The sequence below is a fragment of the Sphaerodactylus townsendi genome, linkage group LG08 (assembly GCF_021028975.2).
Source record: "Sphaerodactylus townsendi isolate TG3544 linkage group LG08, MPM_Stown_v2.3, whole genome shotgun sequence".
Classification (NCBI taxonomy): Eukaryota; Metazoa; Chordata; class Lepidosauria; order Squamata; family Sphaerodactylidae; genus Sphaerodactylus; species Sphaerodactylus townsendi.
This window is the reverse complement of record NC_059432.1, coordinates 67,872,698-67,889,111: the sequence shown is the minus strand read 5'-3', so window position 1 is coordinate 67,889,111 and position 16,414 is coordinate 67,872,698. Positions and strand designations below refer to the sequence as shown.

General features: G+C 42.4%; 1 protein-coding gene across 1 annotated transcript in view; it reads left to right on the top strand.

The window, feature by feature from the left end:
- The window catches only part of DGKD (diacylglycerol kinase delta), a 93,296-nt gene that overhangs the window by 52,739 nt on the left and 24,143 nt on the right, over positions 1–16,414 (top strand). Inside the window, exons 6-15 of the mRNA XM_048505626.1 lie at positions 217–323; positions 2,261–2,386; positions 9,434–9,536; positions 10,440–10,602; positions 12,136–12,244; positions 13,738–13,877; positions 14,891–14,975; positions 15,403–15,497; positions 15,593–15,692; positions 15,787–16,060. Of these exons, the coding sequence (XP_048361583.1) occupies positions 217–323; positions 2,261–2,386; positions 9,434–9,536; positions 10,440–10,602; positions 12,136–12,244; positions 13,738–13,877; positions 14,891–14,975; positions 15,403–15,497; positions 15,593–15,692; positions 15,787–16,060 (1,302 nt within the window). The remainder of the gene's footprint in view (positions 1–216; positions 324–2,260; positions 2,387–9,433; positions 9,537–10,439; positions 10,603–12,135; positions 12,245–13,737; positions 13,878–14,890; positions 14,976–15,402; positions 15,498–15,592; positions 15,693–15,786; positions 16,061–16,414) is intronic.

The following is a 16,414-nucleotide window of genomic DNA, read 5'->3' as shown; positions in this document are numbered from 1 at the left end:
AGAAATTGACAGATATTATTTTGTAATTGACAGAAGGATTAAAATAGCCTTTAGCAAACCATCTCTTTAAATGGGGTTGGGCTAGCATTGCTAAATCTAGAGCAAAGAATATTTTTAGCTCTGAGTTTCATTTAGGCTGAAACAAGAAGTTCTTTCACACAAGCTTCACATCATGTGGTAAGAAATGCTGTTTTTCTCTCCTCCCCTCTTCACCAGTGTGCAAATTTAAAGCCCACAAGCGATGTGCTGTACGGGCAACCAACAACTGCAAATGGACAACGCTAGCATCTATTGGAAAGGATATCATTGAGGATGAAGATGGGGTAGGTGTCAGACCATTTCTCATGTCAGGAAGGACATCAGGAACTGTGTAAATAATTTTATAGATGCCGCAGCTTTTGCTTAGACAAGGGAAGGGTCAGATGGGGCTCTCACAAAGCAAGGCTTCTGATTGGCCATTGGAGAGCAGATCGTTGTTCAAATTAAAATAACATTGTTTCAGTGGCAGCTGCCACCGTAGTTTGGGTTTTATTCTCTTCTCTTTCCCAGAGTGTTTTTTAAACTACTGCTCTTCTCCCCTGCAATTGGGCCTCCATCTCCTGTAGCAACCATTTTGTGGTTGCGCCCATGACTGCCAGAATTCTAAAGATGCCACAGGCTCAAGAAGGTTGGGATCCCTGGCTTAAGATTTTCTGGTGATTTTAGGGAGGATCATGTGTGTTAACCTCTGGACAGTAGTCCCTCTAATCATTCCCCACCACTATGCGGAACTTCCTAAGCACTGAGTGAAACTCAGCCATCTGGGAGAGCTCTGTCTGATGGGCAACCCTTTATCTGCACTGCACCAATACAGTGACTGTCCGGCCGCACGCCCACATGGCTTATAGGGAACATTGCCTCTTTTACAGGGAACATTGCCTTTTATTTTATTGGGGGGAGGGGAGAGTTTGCCAATCTTGGCCTGGAAGATGGTAAATGGGACTGCATTATCAGGGACTGGCAAGTATTCTGATTTCTAGAGGGAAACCCATAAGGGGCTGGGCAGCATTCAATTTAGGATGGCTTATCTCTCAGGGAAATTGTTCCAAGTGTTTCAAGTAAGGCAAAACCTGGCAACAGTCATGCACAACAAGAAAGGCTATATTGAATATATATGCATGTTGTGTATGTCAGAGGTAATTGAGACTAGTAAGATGGAAAGGTAATTCGTTCACAGAATTGCAGGAGGTGATAATACAAGGCCCAGAGAATGATTTGTCTGCTTACAGGCTTTCTGGCTGGTCATTAGGAGGGCATTGGGGTCAGAGCGTGTGCGCTTCCTTGCACCTTTGGTCTTCATTGTAGAGTGGAGGCTCGATGCAGGCGTTACCCCTGCTGAAGCAGTGCAAAATAAACTCTGTTTCCCAGGGTCCGGTTGTTATTTGAAACAGAGGGGAAGCATTTACTGACCTTCAGCTACCACAACAATGAACTATGGCTCAAAAAGGTGGAGAGTGGGAGGCAAAATAAAGATTAAAAGCTGGTTCAGCGAAGAGAGCTTGGCAGCTGTTGTTAACTCATCGCCATCTTGACCGGATAAGGTCAGAGACTGATTTAGTACAAGCAATATGTTGCCTTGAGGTGACAGTCTTGAGATGGAGAAAAATCCAGAGGGGCAACCAAATAACAACATAATAATGGGTGACCTCAATTACCTTCAGGTTGTCCAAGAAAATGTATCTTCAGGTTGTGACCCAAAAACAGTGCTAGATATGTTAAATGACTCTGTCCTACAATAGTCAATGAGTTGACCTGAGGCAAAGTGACTCTTGATTTCCTGTTCAGTAGCCTCCAGGATCTAGGGAATAATGACCGTAGTCCTATCAAGTCCAACATATATGTACAAGGAAAGTTGTGTGGAAGATTCAACATGGACAGATGTAATATCTATCAATGAAATTACTCAAAAAAAGAAGGGATTTGTTAAAAGGAAGTTGAATGGGAGAACTGGGAGAGACAGGTTTCTTCAAGATACATGGAAACATCTGACTGGTTGGTTAGGGTGCTGCATTAGAAGAATTCTCAGTCTCATCCTACAGGGTTCTTCTTACATTATCAAGAACAGATAATTGCATTACAAACAATATACTGCCCATGATGGTGGTGCAGAACTAGTTGTGTCTCTTAGATTATGCCCTCGCTAATAACATTTGTTCATGTTTTACTGTTTCTCAGGATAATCCTGTAAGGAAAGAGTCATCATTTGTATGATTTGTTTTAGATTTCAATGCCACACCAATGGCTTGAAGGAAATCTCCCTGTGAGTGCCAAATGCACAGTTTGTGATAAAACTTGTGGCAGTGTTCTGCGCTTGCAAGACTGGCGTTGCCTCTGGTGCAAAGCCATGGTGAGTTAAGCCCTCCTGTTGGGCCTCTGCATTTCTACTCTCCCTTATTGTGCTGTGCATATGTCTTCTGCGAGTGTCAACCATTTAAAGGACATTTTTTAGATCTGTTCCTCCAAAGGCATTTCTCTTCCTCTGACTTGGCCAATGACTTTCTTATAAAACATTTATAAGTGGCTTTGATGAATTTTAAGTCAGGAATCTCCAAACTTTTGAGCATGAGGACCACATCATAAATTTTACAGGTGGTCATGGGCCAAAAAAAATCAGTTTTATAAAATAAATGAATTAGTAAAATTTAAATGAATGTATACATTTTACTTGGAGCTTTTTTAGAATCAGGATACCCGTATATACTTGAGTATAAGTCGACCCAAATATAAGTCGAGGCACCTAATTTTACCAAAAAAATTGGGAAACTTATTGACTCGAGTATAAGTCTAGGGTGGGAAATGCAGCAGCTACTGGTAAATTTCAAAAATAAACTAGATTCATGAAGGTATCTCACTGGTTGTAAGAAAAGTTGACTAAAAGCAATCTTCATGATCAGAGGACAAACAGGATGAAGGCAAGAAGGGAGACTGCCTGGCTGCTTCATGCCAAAGACTGTGAGTACCCACAAGGCCTCCCTCAAAAATGGCTCACTAGAATTTTAAAAATGTCATCAAGCAAGGCAGTTTTTAAAGGAAGCAGATACTGTTTGCTAGAATTCCTGACACAGCATTCAGAGCCAATGGATAGGGTGACCAGACATCCCGCTTTTGGCGGGGCAGTCACGATTTTGAACACTTTGTCCCGCTTCCCCCAGCGTTTCAAAAAAGTCCCGATTTTTGCCAGGGAAGGATAAGGAGTGTGCATGCTCCTGGATCCGGAGCCGGTGGCTTGAGTGGCGCGCCAGTCAGTCTGCAAGCGCTTCCGCTTCCGCCTCGCCATTCCCACCTTCAGCAGCACATGAGGAGCACACGTCGCCTCCATTGTGCAAAGCATCTCTCGCTTAGCTCGCTCTTTCCTCCACGGTGCGCTCTGCACAGAGGGAGCCAAGCCGAGCAAACTGAAGCCGCAAACTTGGAGCGGTTGCTGCGGGTGGTAATCCATTGGTCTGCTGCAAGAGCCCATTGCGGCTTGCTTCCCTGCTCCCCTCCTCCCCTGCTGAAGAGGCACAAGTAAGTCGGATTTTTTCCTCTCCTGCTGGCGGGCGGCAGTCTTCAGGATGCGTCTTGTTTACCCTGCCCAACTCAGTTTCTGGACTTTTAACTTTCTTTCCACTCCTCCATCCCAGTCTGAAATGGCTCTCTCTGATTTTTCCTAGTGCTTCTCTTGTTTGCTCCTTGATCTCCCTTTCCTTCTTTGTCACCGTCCCTTCTCTCTCGTTATAATTAACTTCAGCCTGTTCTTTCTCCCCTGTTATTTTCTTGGTGCAAGCCTTAAGTGTATTTACTCAGATGTAAGCCTCACTGAGTTCAATGCGGCTTACTCCCAAGTAAGGATTGTTGCTGTTGCCTATCTGAACAGGAGTGATTGCTGTGTTCAGACATGTGGCAATGGATTTGAGGTGTGGTGTGGTGATGATTTTGGGGTGACAGGGCAAAAACCAGGGGGATCCATGAGGATCCATGTCTTTGAAGCAGGTTTTTGGGCCACTGCGGTGCCAAGGAGCGTGGGAGAAGTGATTGCTGTGTTCAGACACGTGGCAAAGGGGTTGAGGTGTGGTGTGGTGGTGATTTTGGGGTGACCAAGCAAAAAAACCAGGCGGATCCATGAGGATCCATGTTTTTCAAGCAGGTTTTTGGGCCACTGCGGCATCAGGGAGCGTGGGAGGAGCGATTGCTGTGTTCAGACACGTGGCAAAGGGGTTGAGGTGTGGTGTGGTGGTGATTTTGGGGTGACGAAGTGAAAAAACCAGGCAGATCCATGAGGATCCATTTTTTCAAACAGGTTTTGGGGCCACTGCGGCATCAGGGAGCGTGGGAGGAGCGATTGCTGTGTTCAGATACGTGGCAAAGGGGTTGAGGTGTGATGTGGTGGTGATTTTGGGGTTACCAAGTGAAAAAACCAGGCAGATCCATGAGGATCCATGTTTTTCAAGCAGGTTTTTGGACCACTATTGTGCAGTCCCCACCCCCACCCCGAGCAACACAATCCCCAGAGGGCAGAGCAACCCTGGATCTGGAGGGCAGAGCAACCCTCAGCTGGGTGGGCAGGGCTACCTCCCCCATTCTTTCCTCCAATTCAAACGGTCAGGAAAACAGAGCCTTTATAGCAAAGCCTGCTCATGGAGGGGCCAGCGCTTTCCCAGATGAACCTTACATGAACAGTTGAGAGAGGCCATGGGGGTCACCACAACATAAGGAACTATATTAAAGGGTCACGGCTTTAGGAAGCTTGAGAACCACTAATATAAACCAAATTTTTAATCAAGACCCCCCCCAGTCAATGGTGTCCCACTTTACCAATGTTAAAATCTGGTCACCTTACCAATGGAGCAACTCTAATTGCAAAGACTGTTGCTTTATCAAAGCTGGAGGATTTACAAGCCTAGCTTTACATAAAAACACAAAAGGGAATGGTGAATTTAATACTCAGAGTTGGGTGAAAGCAAAATGCTTGTGCCACAGCTGGTGTGAGCTCCTTCCTCCGTGTGCCACAGCTCCGGCGGCCATCTTGAAATTACTTGTATGATACCCAAGTTTAATGAAATTTTTTCTAGCATTAAAAATGCTGAAAAAGCCCACTATATATGCTAGCATAGCTAATATAATATGTATAATATGATTCATATAATATACTCGAGGTAATATGATTCAGAATAATAGAAATGTGACAGTTGCAAGGAAGTAATGCTGTGCTTAAACTGAGAAAGTATATATAATGCGTAAAAATGTCAAATATTAGCAAATGCTGACAAAATATCAGTTGCTTAACTGTAGAAAAGAGAAGCAGACTATTCTTTAAAATTAATTTTAAATACTGAAAATTTACAAATTTACATAAAATGAGAATTTGTCCAGTTTTGTGGCGCACAATAAGAAAAGTAAGCACACCTCAAGAAAGAACTTCTGTAAAACAAAGAAATTCAAAATAAACTTGAGCTATTAGTAAAGTTCAAACAAAAATAAATCAGTCTACACCATTCTGCACAATTCTGGCAACTAGCCTTTTCAATCATAAACAAGAGAACATGAAGCACCAGATTAATGGGAATGATGTGACTGATTTTTTAAATTTCAAAATATCAGTTAACTGAAGTTTCAGGCATGAGGAACCAATGATTAAAATGGACTTCCAAGTGCTCATCAAATAAATTTGGTCGGTATTTGAACTTGACATACTTCATTCTTGAAAATGTTTTTCACACAGGTAATTTGTTCCAAAAACTGATACCTATTCACAAGTTCAAAGCATTTCAAATTTGGGAACTGTTCAGGCTGCAAAGATTTATAAAATTGGATCAGATTTCCTTCTTTATCATTGTCTTTCAACATGGCATCTAATTAGACCAGGGGTCGGGAACCTTTTTCACTCAAAGAGCCATTTGACTCGCTCGCCTGCCCCCGCTCGCCCCCCGCTCGCCCCTACTCCCCCCCGCCTTCCCGCCCGCCCACTTGCCGCTTGTTTGCCCCCCCGCCGGCTCCCTCGCTCACTTGCCCCCCCCCCCGCCCCCCTGCTCGCTTTCTCGGGCCCCCCGCTCACTTGCCCGCCCGCTCGCCCCCACTCCCCCACCCGCTTTCCCGCTTGCCACCCGCTTGCTTGCCCCCCGCCCGCTCCCCTGCCACTCGCTTGCCCGCCCGCCTGCTCGCTTGCCCGCCCCCCCGCTCACTTGCCCCCATTAGCTCACTCGCTCCCCGCCCGCTCGCTCGCCCCCCCGCTCACCCGCCTGCTTGCCCGCCCGCTCACACGCCCGCCCCCTTGCCCGCCCGCCCGCCCGCCCCCCCACCTGCTCGCTCCCCCGCCCACTCGCTTGCCCGCCTGCTCGCTTGCCCACCTGCCCACCCCCCGCTCACTTGCCCGCCTCCCGCCCACTCGCTCGCCCCTGCTCCGCTCACTCGCTTACCTGCTTGCCTCGCTGCCTTTAATTTCTGCCCGGGCTTGCCCGGAAAGGGGCAGCCACGCCGGGAGCCGTAGGAGAAGCAGCGAAGAGCTGCTTGCAGCTCGGGAGCCGCGGGTTCCCGACCCCTGAATTAGACACTAGTGATTTTCAATTGAAATTGACTTGGGGGTTAGGGAAAAATATTGCTGTCTTTTTTAAGGGAGAGGAGAGAGAAAACAGCAATATTGTTTGAACTTGGCAAAGTTTCTTGAGAGATTTTGCACCTGCAGAGGCTTTCAATAGAACTGCCTCATTGACCAGAGTGGGGGGGTGCCTCTTTCTCTCTCATACCTTTGAATGCAAAGAGGAGAAAAAACTTGACTTATCCAGATGGAGGAAGTCAGATTGGTGCCCGCCAGGTTTGGGTGGCCATTCTCTTGGAGGAAGTTGCAAACTCCAGGTATAACCCCTGCAAGAGGTGCAAGGCTAGACAGTCTTACAAGTGTCTGGGCCCCATTTAGTGACTCAGAAGTTACTGCTTTCTCATCAGTCTCCTGAGCATCCCATAAGAGTGGCACTGCATTCTCCTTCCTTGACTCTGAGCTGTCAGGCGCTTCTTGGCTCTGCCTCCCTCCTGTGCACCTTGGCACAAGCACCCCCAGTTGGGCATGTGCTGCTGTGAGCCAGCTAAAGTCTTATAATGGGAGGATCATGAGTGTTTACCTCTGGACAATAGTCCCTCTAATTGTTCCCCTCCACTGCGCAGAACTTCTCAAATACTGAGAGGAACTCAGCCATTTGTAGGTTGTACAGTCTTGTGTAAAATCTTGTACTGGGCTGGGTGTGGCCTGTGAGCCATAGTTTGGAGACCCCCAGTATAAGTGATGTGGTAAAATGGTCAGACTTCGTGTGTAACCATTTATAGTATCTTCTCTGAATTTCAAGGTACTACCCACTGTTTTTGCAATGGGAAGAATTATCCATGTGGCATCCTACCTATAAAATCTGACTATGTTGAATAAACAAAATTAGCTTACTGAAAAACTAGATGATGTAAATAAAAAAATAATTAATTTGAACTGAATCTTTCAGATGGCAGAATTCAAGACCTAAATGTAAGTTCCTCTTACACTTAGGAATCAATTATTTGAATGCTTGATCAACTAGTACGATAGAATTGAGTTATGTTAAATTCCTTGCTGGTTCTTAATAGAAAATACTAAAAATAATGAATTTTTTCACTGGTTTGCACGTGTGTCATGCTAGAAACAAACATGAGCAAAAATTTCAAATTTGAAGACAATTCTGTTTCTAAAGTTAATGTTTTGGAGTTGTCCGCAGCATTATTTAAAGGAAAGAATGTGACATGAAGTACAATAACTGGTTTTAATTAATTTTCACAATGCTTTCAATTTAATTTTGAACTGGTGTACAAAACAGTTTAACAGAAACATTTAAACCATGGCATGTCCAAAAATGTTAAAATCAGCAATACAAATATGTGCTAAGGCCAACCACAAACTGAAACAGCTGAGCAGTAACTGAAAGAGCTGCAAAATGAAAACGTTTAAACTTGCCTTCAGAAAGCTAATACAGAGAGGAATCGGATGAGTACCCATGCAAAAGAATTTCAGAAACAAAATAAAAGTGAAAGTCCAGCCTCTCATGGAAGTCAACCTAGCTTCTAGATATAATGAAACTTTAAGAATTGGGGAAAGCAGATTCACATGTCAGGAAATGCTGCCTGATAGGATCAGGGCCCAGACTATATAGGCCAAAAACTGTACCTTTGAATTGATAACCAGTGTGAATGATTAAATCAGGTGGCATATAAGTATGTGAATTCTATCATGTTTACACTTGAATGACAACATTGTTTGCTAAAATGTCTCCAGACCATCTTCAAGGGCAACCCCACATAGTTTACATTAAAGTATTTTAATCTAGAGTTCTCCAAAGCATTTTGTGCATTTCACAAAAAGCTTACTTACCACTTTCATGGTTCAAAGTCATTCAGACTTTGGTAACTATGTCTTATAGTAACAAGTTTTAGAGGATGCATTTGCATCCAAAATCTCCTGGGATTTGTGGCCTCCACTATCTCTGTCATTCCACATGCTAGACTGAACATAAGATGTTTACAGAATTGAGTCACTCAAAAATTTAGACCAAACACTGATTCCCAATGTCATAAGCTCTCAGTTTCCAGAGCAGTTCTTAGGTTGCTCCATTGGTGGAGATAATTTGTTGAAGGGTGTTCAACTGGGAACTTTTCCTCAAAACTTACTGTTTACACTGATGCTTCCCTAATAGTGTGGGAAGCTTCCTGGTCATTGGTTATGTTTAAACCTCAACTAGCAAGGGGGTATGGGATCCAGGTTCCTCCTGATTATGGCAATGGGCCATGCAATGTTTTCCTAGTGACCATCCATAGGGCTAGAGAGAGCAACTTCTCTGCACATTTTCTTAGCAGGCGGTGTCTTTCACTCACAAATTGTCCCTGAACCCTCAGTACTTACGGTAATTCCCATTTTCAAAGAATGGGAATTCCCTCATATAGACCTATTTGTCATTAAGACCAATGCAAAGTGCCTTCTGTTCTGCTCCAGAGTGGGAATGGGCAAGAACTCCATGGTTGGGTCACCTGTATTATGCTTTCTCTCCCTTCCGTCTTCTTTCCAAGACCATAGCAGAGGTGGTCTCCAACTGGTCAATGGCTTCTTATTGGCCAAAAAGGTTTTGATTTCCCAAGCTCTTCAGGATATCTCAGGGGAATTTCAGAGTCCTTCTGGACTAGGATAGCCTTCTCATGATAGGATCTGTTCTCCACCACAACATCTCTTCCCTACACCTAACGGCATGGCTGACACAGTCCAAGATCACAGACCAAAAACTGTGATCTTTTTTGTTTCCTGTGCCATTTTAGTTTCTTGGTCTTTCAAATGGAAATGGAAACAAAAACAAATTCTGTTAGTTAAAGCAAGACTTAGGAAGCTTTAACTGGTATAATTTTACTGTTCCAGGTACACACCTCATGTAGAGAGTTGTTACCAACCAAGTGCCCACTTGGACTGTGTAAGGTGTCTGTCATCCCCCCTACTGCTCTCAACAGCATTGATTCAGATGGTAAGTATCAAACAATACTTCTTGGTGTTAGCTTCCCAGCCTCCTGCACTGTTCTATTGTTTCCTTGGCAGTGTTGGCATAACATATGATAAGAAAGAATACTAGACCCTTCTCCTCCTCCTTACCTCTTGCTTTCTTTTTTTCTTTTCCTTTATTCTCTTGTTTCTTTCATTCTTATTTACATAGGTATTATATTTTCTTATTGACATGAATTGAAAATTAACAGAGATCAAAAAGTTTAAAAGGACCTAATTTGTTTATGGTGATCTACTCAGAGATAATGTATTTGTTTTAGTGAATTTCAAGCATTTTACTTATGCTTCTTTTGTTTATGTTTTTCAAATAGTAGCTATTTCTGTAAACCTACTGATAAAATTCAGGAACATTGTACAACTGAGTGTATACAGATCCATTCTCAAAGCTGTCCATTGGATCCAAAGGACCATGAGCAAAGTCCTTCTGAGAATGGATGGTTGCTTTTCCTCTATCTTCTTCAACCTCCTTCCCTACCTGAAAAGCTGCTTTTGATGGTTGGGGTACTCTTGTAAACAGCATGGGGTGCAGCTCAAAGGGCTATAGCTTGAGTGGGAAATCTGCAGAAATCAAATATATATGTGTCATATTACTTGAACAAAAGTGACTTTGGCTAATGCAGTGGTACCTTTAAACCTGACTCTGCATATATATACATAATCTTATATATATATAATAATCTTAATGTATTTCATCTTAAATATAGCTTTAGAAGATCTTGGAAGACAGTAATAAAATGTCCTGGGACTGAATGGGATAAGGTGGCAGCATATGGATATACTATTTGCCTCCTGAATGTTACTGTAGTGCTGTAGGCTGCTAGTCACCTTGTGACAGAATAACTTATTCTGTTCTTGGTTTTCCACACAGGTTTCTGGAAAGCCACTTGTCCCCCTTCTTGCACAAGTCCTTTGCTGGTCTTTGTCAACTCAAAAAGCGGAGACAACCAGGGTGTAAAATTTCTACGAAGATTCAAACAACTGCTGAATCCTGCACAGGTTTTTGATCTCATGAATGGAGGACCTCACCTCGGGTAAGGGCTGTTCTCTTGGTCAAGATGTTATGGTTGACCAAGTTGAATGGTGCTGTCAGATTAAGTAGTAACAGCAGCGCCAACCAACCTCGGTCCAGGTGTCTCCGGAGGTCATCTGCAAGAATGGGTCCGAGGCTGAAGTTTCCTCCAGAAAAACTAGGACCTGCTTCACAGCCGCTCTCTCAACTACCTTACCCAGGAAAGAAAGATGGGACATTGGGTGGTAGTTTGATGGATGTAGCAGATCCAGTGATGGCTGTTCTAAGAGTGGCCTCACCACTGCCTCCTTCAGTCCTTCAGGGAAAGTCCCTGTACTTAGGGACAGATTAATAATATTTCCTGTGGGAACTCACACTACATTCCCACTGGCTTTCATCAGCCAGGATGGGCATGGGTCTTTGAGGCATGTGGAAGACTTCACAGTCCTCAGGATTCTGTCCAGTTCAGTCAAAGTGGTCCAGCACAGGGCCTCTTTATCATTTATTGCTTCTAAGTTGGCAAGGAGGTTCTGGCGGAGTGACAAGAACATATCCGCAAAAAAACTTTCAAAAACCTCACAGCTGAGGGCCGAATTAGCACCATTTTAATGTCTCTCAGGTGAGGCTGTTAGTTGCCGAATTACCTTGGATAAGTATTTTCTCTTCGTTGCAATGCCAAGCTACCAGATGGCACCCATATTGTTTTCAATCAGCCTCCATTCTCTAATATGCTTTTACTAACTCTATTTTCTCTGCGCCGCAGATTTTCTTTCCCTCCTTTTTTACTTGTAATCTGTAAAAATTGGTCAAAAGCTTTTGGGTCCTTCTGGTTTAGTCTTTATTTAATACCCAGGTTAAGAGTCTTATTAGACAAAAGGGGGGAAAGGATGAAAAATATTCCATTTGCAGAAAGAGGAGGGGAGAAATGTGAGAAGGCTCTATGTTTTTGTTATAACTTTCCAGTCTTTTATCTCTGTTTTTATGTGTTTAACAAACTGGCAAATAGTTATAATTTCAGAGAACAGTTGCAAACCACCAGGTTGTCAAGCAGCTTTTGTTCATGATTTCTGTGGAGTTGTGTAAAGGTCATGCCTTCTTAAGAACAGGAATGCTCAGAGGCGGAGCTACCAGGGGGCAGGGTTGCACGTTGCATTGGGGTGCACTCCTGGGGTGGAAAATCACCCCCCTATGACATCCCCCCCCCCCACTTACCTTAGTGAAACAATGCAGGCTGGAGAAGTGGCCTGTTCCCTTCAGGGTGAAAATGGCCTGGTGGGAACTACACTTCCCAGGAGACCTTGCGAGCACCAGGCACACTCTGGCCCAGCTACACCTTTGGGAATGCTCATATAGAAATTCATACTTCTCTTTGCTTCAAGTAGATCATTATTTACTTACATGTTTTGTCATGCACAGATGTCATTCAGATTAATTTGGAATCTGAAGGAAAGCCATTATTCTTTCCCACATAACCCATAGAAGTGATTTTAATTCCTGATCACATTCAGTTCTGTTATAATGTGTTAAATAGCTGATTCTTTTCTCCCCTGTGTAGTTTACGTTTATTCCAGAAGTTCGACACATTCCGAATTCTGGTGTGTGGTGGGGATGGAAGCGTTGGGTGGGTTCTCTCTGAAATTGACAGCCTCAGTCTCCACAAGCAGGTTTGTTATCAAAGTGTTTTTCTGCTTATAGTATAGGGAAAATATCACGTCATATACAGTTTTGCTTCATATAATGAAATAGCTAAGGTCAAACCAAGACATTATATAGAAGAAAGGTGGTGCTTGAATATTTTATCTGCCACCTAATATAAAGAGGGAGGGGGAATCTATTACCCTGTTTCCCCGAAAATAAGACCTACCCCAAAAATAAGCCCTGGCACGATTTTTCTGGATTTTTGGAGGCTGCTTGAAATATAAGCCCTACTCAAAAAAATAAACCCTAGATACAGATTCCCTGGCACAGCTGATCTAGTCACATGGGGGATGCAAAATCATGGAAAAAAATAAGACATGCCCTGAAAATAAGCCCTAAAGCATCCTTTGGAGCAAAAATTAATATAAGACCCTGTCTTATTTTCGGGGAAACACAGTAGGGAGAAGCAATAGCAGAAGTGCATAAACTATCCTGTCACTGCTTCCTTTAGCTAAGCTAAGCTATCTTGTCTTGTGAAGAAAGTGAACTTGTATGCTCATTTTTCCCAGGGCCTAGTTTTAATCCAGCTGTATGAAAACTGTTCCCAATATTGAGCCCCTCATCTATATGTTTTGACCATGCATGTTTTGACCATGGCTTCAACTCATATCCCTTTTATTGAGATTTACTATTTCCAGGTAGAAATCAGAGGGGCCTCAGTGATTAGCATAGTCACAGCTTCCTCACAGGCAGATTTAAAGTGGCCTTGAGGCTGCTGTTTGGTCACATGAATAATGCCCAGGTCTTGGAAGAGTTATTTTCTTGAAGTGAAAGTACTGCATTTATTGAATTTAATTTGTTCTGGTGCTGACTTTACAAGGTTTGCTATAAAAGGGTTATAGTACCACCAGGTGGTGATAATGAAATACTGAACTTAGACCAGTGATTTGGTCACTTTGTGTTGCCAATGGATAAATTGCAAGTGAAATTGGAACTGATTCTATCTCTTAGTAATGAGTATGTTTTCTTTCTAGCTGTGATTTAGGTATTGCATCCTAGTGATGGTTGTTGTTAGTTCCATTATTGTATTTAATGGTTTCCTAAAGTTAAGAGATCAAGAAACTGCTTATTTTTTAATTGGCTGTTGTAGAAGGAAGAGAAATAATGGGAACAGTGCAAAATGGTATATGTGATTGTGGGCAAATGCAGATCTGCTTAATTATGGTGAGGGCTAAAAGGACGAGTTTGAGGAAGTGTTTTGAATAGGAAAGATTGTTTAAACAAGGATAAGAGAATGAAGGCATAGAGTAGGTATTCTGCAAGTAAGCTCCATTTTGCAAAATGAAAGAAAAAAATTAAGATGTTGAAAGAATATAACTGAAACATTGATGGCATATCATATAATTTTCTCACAGTAACTGCTGGAAATAAATTAGCGGCGCTTCACTTTTAGGGGGAGAGGTGACACATGATGTCTCCCATTTTCACTCTCCTTGTTTTTAATCTCTTCTTTGTGTAGTGTCAGTTGGGAGTATTACCTCTTGGCACAGGCAATGACCTTGCTCGTGTTCTGGGCTGGGGATCTGCTTGTGATGATGACACCCAACTCCCACAGATACTGGAAAAGCTTGAAAGAGCCAGTACCAAAATGCTTGACAGGTGAGTGCCACTCAAAGATGCCAGAGCCAAGCTCCTGATATTTACTTGAAACCCAAACATTTGGTCACTTCTTCAGAAATAAGGAAGAAAGGCATGATCCCTTAGTTATTTTATTTTACATTCTATTTGAATGTATTATTGATCAGCAGCATTATTTTTCTGGTGCCATGATTTCTGATGGTGCCAGAAGGTTCCAATCTCCATATGTAAGCCTGAAAGTACCTGATCTACAGCGGTGAAATCTGTCCTTTCCTCAGAATGTACACCAGTTCTATAGGTGCATTAGCAAAGCTCAGCTGCAGACCCTCACACGACCTCTTGAATCCAGTTAAATCCACATGGCCAAAATAGGTTTGCAGTTTTTAGCCAATTGGTATATTCTTCTTACAGGTAGATATAAATAACACTGATAACACTATTGTTATTTGTTTGGTTTACGTTTTTAAAATTACATCTTCAAGGCAAATGACATGAATTGGAACATGATTGTTTCATTCTGCTCTGCTTCAGTTCTGTGCTATGAATGATAACTTTCTTCAATATCTGAAATAGAGAAAGGCTAAAGATACTGTCAGTGGTTTGGGTTTTTTGCTCCTTGAGAATAGCATTTTATTGATTCTCTGTTCTTTACCCTATTTGAGGCAATTGAACTAAAAAGCATGTTCACTGGAAGATTCATACTCTGCATGTTCCTATACTATATCCAGAATTTTCTAATCATAGAGTTGACAACTTGTTTAGAGAGTAGCATTTTTTTTCTTTTTCATTGATTTCAGATCCATTCCAGTTGGGCATATTTAAAGGCATAAGGTTGAGCATGTGCAAATGTGTGCTGGGCGTTCTGCACTCAGTTCTGCACTCTGATGTTGTTATTATTATTATTATTTACTTATTTGATTTGCTATACTGCCCTATCCCCAGAGGGCTCTGGGTGGTGTAAACATGTTCATGTTTTCATGTCACTTTGTACATAAGCCTAGCTGTAAATCTCTGTAATGATTCATCCTCATTAGGTGGAGCATCATGGTGTATGAAACAAAACTCACTCGTCAAGCATCTGCTTCTACAGTTGCTGAAGATTTCAGTGAAGACTCTGAGGTAAAGAGCGTTATAAAGGCTGGTCAACTTAGAACTAGGGAAGTCAGATGATCGAGGGGGAAATGAAGTGGGGACAGAAGAAGCTCATGCTGTGCAGGATGGGAGCTATCAAGGGAGGGACGGCCAGAAAGTGGAGAAAAGTATGTAGAAAGGACTCAGTGTTGCTAAAAGCTAATGTTTTTCCAGAGTCCCAACACAACTCTTTCCCTTGGCAAGTATAGCAAGCTTGCCTTGTCATGGTTTACAGACTTGGCATAGAATAAACTGAAATCATGATTAAGCTAAAAGGTGGACTATGGGTAGCCTAAAATATAAAAATCAATATAAAATCAATAAATACTAGACTAGAATATACAGATTAACATTGACCCTGTACTGCACATTGCTGAAAATCTTGATACATTTAATGATTTCTAAATATCACAAGGTGCAGCAGATTCTCTTCTATGAAGATTCTGTAGCTGCTCATTTATCCAAAATCTTGACATCTGACCAACATTCAGTGGTCATCTCATCAGCTAAGTGAGTATTCATGGGCACATGATTAAATGCAACAGCCTGTTACATTCTGAATGGTAGGTACATAGCTACTGCTTTTCACACTCTGCTTTCTCTAGGGTTCTCTGTGAGACTGTGAAAGATTTTGTGGCTCGGGTAGGGAAGGCCTACGAGAAAGCAACGGAAAGTTCTGAGGAGTCAGAAGTTATGGCCAGAAAGGTAGTTGGAAAAAGGAAACATTCAAATGATCTATGTGTAGAAGGGTGGGTCAGTTATCCAATTGTCATCAAACTCTCGTGCTTTGTACTTGTAGTGTTCTGTTTTGAAAGAGAAGCTGGACTCCCTTTTGAAGACTTTGAATGAAGAATCTCAAGCGTCAACTTCTCTACCAAACCCACCTCCTACCATTGCTGAAGAGTCAGAAGATGGTGAAGGTACTGGCAGTGTCTGTGATTCCTCTAGTGAACGTTCCATGGGATCATCATGCACTGCCCGTCCTCAAATATTCAGGCCACGTGAGCAGTTAATGCTGAGAGCAAATAGTCTGAAAAAAGCCATTCGTCAGATTATAGAACATGCGGAAAAAGGTAAACAAAATATTTTTATTTGGATTTCTGTTTTCTTAAGAGGTAAATGATAGATTGGGAGGGCTACATATGTAACCCAACAATTCACTTTGGACCAGAAAAAACATATCAGGGAAAAATTGTTGTACAAATCCATTTGAATGTCCAAGAATATGTTTGCTAAGTCACCCCTTCAAATTGCTTGTTAACATTCTCAAAGAATCCAAAAGGTTAGTGAGGAAGGACTCCCCTCTGCAGTAGCTTTGCTGATTTTATCCTCAAAAGGGGTTATTTTTCTCTATGTTTAATAATTCCTTTTTCCCAGTTTCTTTGGAGCAGACATCAGGTTAACTGGCCTGTAACATCCTGGTTCTT